The 9,100-nt window shown below is 45.5% G+C and overlaps 1 protein-coding gene across 1 annotated transcript; it reads left to right on the top strand.

The window, feature by feature from the left end:
- Positions 1-757: 757 nt before the first annotated feature.
- On the top strand, positions 758-5,201 carry nr4a2a (nuclear receptor subfamily 4, group A, member 2a; the record flags this gene model as incomplete). The annotated part of the gene is made up of 8 exons (XM_084478175.1): positions 758-889; positions 1,360-1,459; positions 1,740-2,629; positions 3,338-3,467; positions 3,651-3,814; positions 4,213-4,415; positions 4,628-4,806; positions 4,945-5,201. Exons 3-8 carry the CDS (start codon positions 1,742-1,744, stop codon positions 5,199-5,201), a joined length of 1,821 nt encoding a protein of 606 aa, XP_084334301.1. The 5' UTR covers positions 758-889; positions 1,360-1,459; positions 1,740-1,741.
- Positions 5,202-9,100: the final 3,899 nt, after the last annotated feature.

The raw sequence follows: 9,100 nt of genomic DNA, 5'->3' as shown, positions 1-9,100 counted from the left end.
CCCCCCCCTTATAATGCTATTCAAACGTGTGTACATAAGTGACGCACCTCCACTAAAGTAAACCCTTTTTCTTCTTTCATATTGCATAAGGTTCTGTTCACATAAATAAGAAGGACAATGGGGATAGCCTATCAGCTGGAAATATCTTTTATCTTTTATCTACATCTTTTGAGCACAATTAACATTATTAGGTCGAGTAATTTTGCACAGGGCCCTATTCTGGAATTACGTTCCTCAAAAATATATTTTCTTCCATTTTGTTCTCTGCGCAAGTTTGTCTGAACCTCGAAATTAGCCTACCAAAAATTATGAAATACACCCCGACGATCTTACAGTATTCTATTAAATAGAAGAAAAAAAGCGTTAAATATGGTCTCTGGTTTATGCATGAAGCCTGTAACATGCCGGGGATCAGCACATTACACACAGCATGGACCACATCCAGAACGGTGGACGACTTGGAGCCGTAGCGGCTCCAAGTCGATCCAACTATCCGAACGTACAGTGGGCGTGGCATCTCTAAGGCACAAAACAACGCACGGTGAGCAGTTATTGGTCGGCTGGGGAGAGAAGTCCCGCCCAACGTACGTTCAGACCCTTGGATGCGGCGACGACCTTCCCAAAGCGGGATTGGCGCGTCTGTGTGACGACGCGGATGACGCTGGGGTTGGAGACACGTGGGCCGCGGCATCCGGAGCTCACATAAACAAAGGCACATTGGCTGAGCGGCTAGTCGATCCCTGCGTCGCTCAGTGCTCGGAGAGTTACGCGAGTTCACCCTGGCATCTTTCTGCACCCCGAACCCGAGATTTTGGAGCTTTTACTGTTTACTGAATGTTCTCTACATGCCTATTGCATGGATTGAAGACCAGCGTCTCTTCTGAAGGAGGTAAGATCAGTTTTTTTATTATTATTATTTAGTTATAAGAAATTAAATTTTTAAAAAGTGTTATGGGTGTAATCAGATCAGTGCTGCATGCCTTTTACTTCAGTTTTATTATCTAATACGTTTTGATATCTGTTATTATATGCATTTAAAATATATTATTATGATGTGTATTTTGCCAATGTTGTTGTTTGCTCAAACATTCATACGTCCTTGGTGAATAACACATTAATATAGAGTTTCAAACTAGAAGTTTAGCTTTTAGTTTAGCTTTTATTTTACTATGACAATAACCCCGAAAATCGAGGATCTGATCTACGGACAATTTTAATGTGCGCGATGTGCGTACATATGAAATGTTCTTTGACAGTCCGCATACCTGACAGATAGCCTAACTGAAGTTTATCGTCACCCTGAGTGTGCAACTCTTTATTCCGCAAACCAGTAAACGTCTAAGTGATCTATTTTATTAGGGGAAGACTCCAGAACTGTCGCTTTCTTGAATCCTGACCCCCGTTGCTTCTGACATTCCCAATTTCCAGTGTCACCGATACGCTCTCCAAAAAACTTGAGGTAGGCGCTTGTGTGCTTCACTTTTATACGCATTTTAAAAACCCAACAATTTTGCTGTGTCCTAATATCACCCCTCCATTCTGAATTACAGTTATTTATGTTCTCCTCCTTGTTGTGTTTTACAACATGCATTTCTGAAGAACATTTAAAACTTTGGAGGCCTATATCATTTTACTATAACAGTGAATATCCATAGCTCGCGCTTCCAACCGCAGTGGCCATTTCCAACCATCCTTAACATTTCTGATTCGTTGCGTTCCTGTGCGTGTTTCCCCCGCAGCCATGCCCTGCGTTCAGGCTCAGTATGGATCTTCACCCCAAGGCGCCAGCCCCGCTTCCCAGAGCTACAGCTACCATGCCGCCGGAGAGTACAGCTGCGACTTCCTAACCCCCGAGTTCGTGAAGTTTAGCATGGACTTGACCAACACTGAGATCACAGCCACCACGTCTCTACCCAGCTTCAGCACGTTCATGGACAACTACAACACGGCAGGCTACGACGTCAAGCCGCCCTGCCTCTACCAGATGCCGCATTCTGCAGAGCAGTCGGCCATCAAGGTGGAGGAGGTCCAGATGCACAGCTACCACCACCATCAGCACCACCAGCAGAGCCACCTGCCGACCCAGTCGGACGAGCTCATGGCACACTCCGGGCCCGTATACTTCAAGCCCTCCTCACCCCACGCCCCCAGCACGCCAAACTTCCAGGTCCAACACAACCACATGTGGGAGGATCCGGGCTCCTTGCACAGCTTCCATCAGAACTACGTCGCGGCCTCGCACATGATGGAACAGCGGAAAAACCCGGTGTCGCGGCTCTCGCTCTTCTCCTTCAAGCAGTCCCCCCCCGGCACGCCCGTCTCCAGCTGTCAGATGCGATTCGACGGCCCGCTGCACGTGTCGATGAACCACGACAACCCGGGCGCTCACCGGTCGCACATGGACGGTCAGAGCTTCGCGGTGCCCAGTGCGATCAGGAAACAGGCCGCGTTGGCCTTCCCGCACTCCCTGCAGCTGGGCCACGGACACCAGCTGATGGACAGCCAGGTCCCGTCGCCCCCGTCCCGCGGCTCCCCGTCCAACGAGGGGCTGTGCGCCGTGTGCGGGGACAACGCTGCGTGCCAACATTACGGGGTGCGCACCTGCGAGGGCTGCAAAGGGTTCTTCAAGGTGGGATTTCACACACTTGTATGTCCGGTACCTATTGCGGGTGAACGGTTCCTAACGGCGCACCAAAGTCACAATATCAGGACGCCTAGCTGTTCACGTTGAGCCTTCTTGATATTAAACCCCTTGGTGTGTGTGTGTGTGTGTGTGTGTGTGTGTGTGTGTGTGTGTGTGTGTGTGTGTGTGTGTGTTTGTGTTTTTTTTGTGTGTTTACGCGTGCGTGCTTGCTTGTGTGTGTGTTTACGCGTGCGTGCGTGCGTGCGTGCGTGTGTGTGCGTGTGTGTGTGTGTGTGTGTGTGTGTGTGTGTGTGTGTGTGTGTGTGTGTGTGTGTGTGTGTGTGTGTGTGTGTGTGCACGCGCGTGTAATTGTGTGTCATGGCAAAACAGTTTGAGCAGCCAACGAGCCCACATGACTTTATAATACGAGCCGGTGGAGAAATCGAATCTAACCTGTTAAATAGAGCTGGTCTCCAGGGGAGCGAGGGGGGTATGAGCGGTCACGTATTGGTGTTTGCTGATTGTCTCTCCCCTGTATGTTCTGGTGCGCACACAACAGTCACAAACGGGACATGAAGATCATATAAATCCCCCCTTTTAATATATAATATAGAATATCTAATTTAGGATTTGCATTAGCTTTCTGGAAAATGCACCGTCGTTCGTGTGATCTACTTATACTAAGACTGTATTTATTTTCTTGTCTTTTTACAGCGAACCGTTCAGAAAAACGCTAAATATGTCTGCTTAGCGAATAAAAACTGTCCTGTTGACAAACGCCGGAGAAACCGCTGCCAGTACTGCCGCTTCCAGAAGTGCCTCGTGGTGGGGATGGTGAAAGAAGGTACGGAGAGGCCTCTAGAACCACCGCAACCTCCATGTTACACCTCTGGCATTTAAACACATCCCACATGAAGGCCATTTTGTTGTTTGGTTCTGTTTTGTGTTTGTTTCACAAATTAAACATCTCACCTATATCCGTCATGTGTTGCAATGAACTCAGTATCCGTTCCTCTTCATTACGCAGTTGTGCGGACGGCCAACCTCAAGGGCCGGAGAGGCCGCCTTCCGTCCAAACCCAAGAGCCCCCAGGAGCCTTCCCCCCCCTCGCCGCCCGTCAGCCTCATCAGCGCGCTGGTCAGGGCGCACGTGGACTCGAACCCGTCCATGTCGGCCCTGGACTACTCTCGGGTAAGACGCACAGAATAAATACAAAAGTTAGGCGCATGAAACCGTTAAACCCTTTTTTCTTTTTACGCACAGCGACCATTCGTCTGGCTGGAGAAAAAAGAGGGGGCAACAAAAAAGTCATTTTCTTTAATTAAGATTTGCGTTCCCCCATTCACAGTTTCGTTTATTAACTGGAAAATGTTTTTTCCACGCCAGCCGTTCAGCCATAACTTTGTCAGGCTTTTAAGGCGGTATATTTTACTTAAGTAAATCGCAGGGAAACGGAGAACTCCAATAAAATAAGACATGAATTGAACGGTAAAAAAGGCAAGCCTCTCTCCTGGAAACGGGCACGGGCAATTTCACGGATTATATATTTTAAAGGGTCTCATTAAGCCGCCGTTTAAATTAAATTCCAGTTCCAGGCCAACCCGGACTACCACCTGAGCGGGGACGACACCCAGCACGTCCAGCAGTTCTACGACCTCCTCACGGGCTCCATGGAGATCATCCGCGGCTGGGCTGAGAAGATCCCCGGCTTCTCAGACCTCACCAAACCAGACCAGGACCTACTCTTCGAGTCGGCCTTCCTGGAGCTCTTCGTGCTGCGGCTGGCCTACAGGTACAAGTCATTAAAAAACAACTCGGGCGTTAATTAATAACTCCTGAAAAAAAGGATAATCCATAGAAACTCGTATTAATCCTCCGCTCCTTCAAGCTTCGCTGCGTAGCCTATTTTTTTGTTGCATTAATTAATTTGCAATAATTAATACTTCGGAATTCTCGGCTGGTTTTATCTGGCGATAATTACTGACACCGCGTTGTTCACTGCAGGTCCAACCCGGTGGAGGGTAAGCTGATCTTCTGCAACGGGGTGGTGCTGCACCGGCTGCAGTGCGTCCGGGGCTTCGGCGAGTGGGTGGACGCCATCGTGGAATTCTCCTCCAACCTCCAGAGCATGAACATCGACATCTCCGCCTTCTCCTGCATCGCGGCGCTCGCCATGGTAACAGGTGCGTAAAGGCGCAGCGCCGCTCCACAGCTCCCGCAGGCCCGCCAAAGTGTTGAATTAAGTAATAACGGCACGTTAGAATAACCATTTTAACGACAGATTATCTTATTTCGCTTGTTTCTTGTGGTTTGCATTTCAGAGCGACACGGTCTCAAGGAACCCAAGAGGGTGGAAGATCTCCAGAACAAGATCGTGAACTGTCTCAAAGACCAAGTGACATTTAATGGCGGTGGATTGAATCGTCCGAACTACTTGTCAAAACTGTTGGGGAAACTCCCGGAACTGCGCACACTATGTACTCAAGGTCTGCAGCGTATCTTTTACTTAAAGCTTGAAGACCTGGTCCCCCCGCCGGCGATCATTGACAAACTTTTCCTTGACACACTACCTTTCTGAGCGTTCCGGCACTTAGGCGGCATAATGCTGAGACTTCAACGAACTTCCAAAGACTGTTTTGGTCAGCTTGACAGATTTCTAAGACATGGCTTATTCTGAATATTTGCAGCTCCTGTAGGTTTGTAGAGACAACCACTACCGTATTAAGCGTAAGGATCCATAAAAAAACAAAGAGGATGGAAAGACATGACGAATCCTATTAGATTTCCGTGTTATTCCCTCTAAATTATCGTGAGTGCGTATAGAAGGAAACGGGGGAGGAGTGCTCTTTCTCCGATGGACTTTTTGTCCCCCCCAAAAAACTCAATCCGGTCTTACTATTATTTAGCCTAGGCCTACTGTTGGTTTATTATCACCTCCACTGATCCATCATAGTCAGATGTAATATATCCATTCATTTATATATACACATACTGTATATTGCGATAGATTATGTGATGCGACCCATGCATCAATTTATAACGTGTATAAAGTTTGTAATAATGACAAAAAAAACTTTTTTTCTTTTTCTTTTCATGACTGGTGCCTGTGTGTTTTTGTCAGGACGCCCGGGGTGGAAGTCTTCAGAAATGACGCATGTGGTAGTTTGATAGGCACTTGGAGAGGTGGTGTCTATACACATTATATTCCGGACACTATGTAGTCTCATAGATTTGATACAGATTCGTAGTACTGGCACACCTTTTATGTAAAACGCGTATGTGGAGTTGATCTCATCTGTATAGAAAAAGAGGGAGCCATGATGTTTGTAAAGCTGTCAGACATTCCTTGTTTGTATGTGTTGTAAGTATTGTTGCTGTTGAATATAAACGTTTCTATATATTTATTATTTATATTGCCAAAAGCTACGTTAAGCATGGTGCAATTTAAAACGATTTAAACCCACCCAGTTCATGCTGAGCACGTTGTCTATGTTTTATGTCTTATAGACGTCGAGGGGATTATCATTTTCCGATTTGGAGAGCGTCATATTTCATAACTTCATGAGTGTGATGGGCCTACATCTTTGCCATGACGGTGTATTAAAACGATTACAACGCATTTGGTGCCGAAATCCGAAAAGTTTAGAGATAAAGAAATATTTAATGTTTACAAATAAAACTTTTAAATCAGTTTCCTTGGGAAATATTTGCTCTTGAATTATTTAATGTGCAGATTGAGTCTGTGATCATCAAAATAGGCTGTTTGAAACGCAGGTCGGACAATTAGTTAGTAGGCCTATTGCCTACTAAGACGTTTGTTCTTAATCATGAGGTTTAAAAAGATAACGAAATATACGAAAAATAACCATATGCGTAATTAAAAAGTAGTACTACTTTTTTACTTTTAAATATAAATTTAGAAGAATTTAAAGGATTGGCAGATTGCATACAATTCTCGGCCTATCTAAAGAAAGTCAGGCCTATCATTTAAAAGCTGAATTATGTTGCCTATAAGCCTTTATTCCGCTATTTTTCTATTTCGGTTTTGGCAGATAAAATGCATTAAAAATGATTACAAGCATTCAAATAATAAGCAGTCCTAAAATTAAGCTTAAAACATTTCGCCTTCTTTGAGGGCTACAGAGTTTGTTCCGATTCCGTTTATTGGGAATGTCTGCATAAGCCAACGTGAGCACAGGAGTAACGCATCGGACCGCCGTATTCATTCAGTCAATTATTCAAATTATCTTAATTCACATTATCTCATATTATCTCAAACACCAGGTTTAAAGAACGAGCAATTAAGCATTAACCCGTCTGATAAATTAAATAACCTATAAATTAGAGGCTGCAATTCCTGAGTTGTATAAAAAGTTGTGATGACAGTCCAACTCTGACTTAATGATTAAAACATACAAAATAAAAACCTTTTTGGCGATTTGATTAAACTGTTTGAAGTTGAGTTTTAAGATGTATTATTTTAGTCTCCCGAGCATTGTTGTAACTTTGCCCAAAGAAAAATAAATTACATAAATAAAGAGAAAAGTCAGACGAAAGAAAGAGAATGAGAAAAAAGTGAGAAATAGAAAAAAGTAAAAAGAAAGAAAGAAAAGTCGAAGATTTGAAGCCCATTACCCTGCTCCCTGAATAGGACACCCGTGAGACCGAGTGCATTCCCACGTCGCGTCACAAAGGGACCGTTAGTTATCTATTTATAATTAACGCTGTTTCACCGTATTGCTCAAAAAGTCCCCCTAAACCATGTATTGATTCTGGCAGTTCAAACGAATTCTTTTGTTGGTGTTGTCCTTTAGTTGACTTAAAACAGATTATTGCAAAATCAACCCACCCGCCCCTCTATCTCCTGGCAGAACCCCGATCATCACACGGAAATCTCACAAATAGCTCCATAAAGTGATTTAATATATCTATATTTGAAATGTAAACCGTTATTTAACCACCCAATCACCCCACACTTGAGAGTCTGGGGCTTACTGCATGTGAACATCAGACCCAACCCTACACTGAAAGTCCCATCCTCCTACACACACTAACGCCTAGCCAATCACTGCAGGATGTCTGCGGTCCTGATCGCCTCAGCCTCCAAAGGGAAGTGACACTGGAGCATCCTCTGGTCGTCCCGGGCGATGGCTGAGACCCAGCCATCGCTCTCCTCCCGATCTGGGAGGCAGGCTGAGCGGCTGAGCGAGAATAGTGCCAGGCAATACATTGTCTAAATAATTAGAGCTTTGCTGAAAAGTGCTAATTCTCCCACAAATTGGAATTCCACTCAGAAGCGGTTTGCTGACATTTAGCAGATCTGTCGAGAGGTGGTTATTCCTTGTCACAAGTTCCCGCTGTTGACTTTAACTACACTTAGGGTCTTTAAACATGTCTATCTCCACATAATAAAGAGTGACACGTGTAGACAATGCTTCCGTTAGGGTTTGTGTGAGGATATGCATGCCAGCGGATGTTCACTCAAAAGCCATTAAGATCTGAGGCTCATGGCTTTCTTCCCCACCCGCTAGGAACCAATGTAAAGTTACCCCCATCAGCACAGGCAGGGAGCGAAGGCAATACTTTGTTGCTCAGTTTTGTAGCAAAGCTGGCATTCAGAGGTATCTGTCCATAACTATGCTTTGCAGAAATGTTTTTCCCACCCTTGCTAAGTGCTTTAGAGTAAGTAGAGACTAAGGCCCGGAATTATTTATATGCACTATGCAGCATTCGTTCGTCTAGTGTGAGTGACAATTAAAGGCCACCTCTAATGTGTGGTGGCCACACACACACACACACACACACACACACACACACACACACACACACACACACACACACACACACACACACACACACACACACACACACACACACAGAAATATGCACACACACACAGACAAGAGAAAGATGGAGATAGAGAAAGAGAAATATATACTGATACTTTACAAAGTTCTTCCCCTTCATCCAAACAGAACTGTGACACAATACATACATCAATGTTAGCATCTAGATCTATGTATATACATAGTAAATAAATAAAAATCCGCTCTCAGGGGCCGCCGCTCGCTGGCCGCGCCACAACACCGCCATGACACAACTTTGAAAGTCCCTGGAGAGCGCCGGGAGACGCGTAGGGCGATGATGTGATGTTGTTGACACGGTAACCGGAGAGGGACGGAGGGGGGTCGGTGTGGGGGGGGGGGGGGGGGGGGGGGGGGCAGAGCTGCTCTTGAGCTATGTGAGGCCGACCTGTTGGATTCCCTCCGTAATTATCAAGACTCAATCTTATTCTGTACGAAAAAGGAACAACATTTACTCCTCCCTCCCTCTTCCTGCCAAAAACTGAATTATTTCCAAGGATTGAAGCTGGAAAATAAAACCACCCATCTCTCTCTCCCCCAATACCCACCTCTATATCTCCCCCCCTCTCTCTCTTCCCCCCCCCCCCCCCCCTCTCTCTGTCTTCCTCCCCTC

Source organism: Micromesistius poutassou (assembly GCF_964030765.1).
Source record: "Micromesistius poutassou genome assembly, chromosome: 14".
In the NCBI taxonomy this organism is placed as follows: Eukaryota; Metazoa; Chordata; class Actinopteri; order Gadiformes; family Gadidae; genus Micromesistius; species Micromesistius poutassou.
This window is presented reverse-complemented; position numbering and strand designations above follow the sequence as displayed.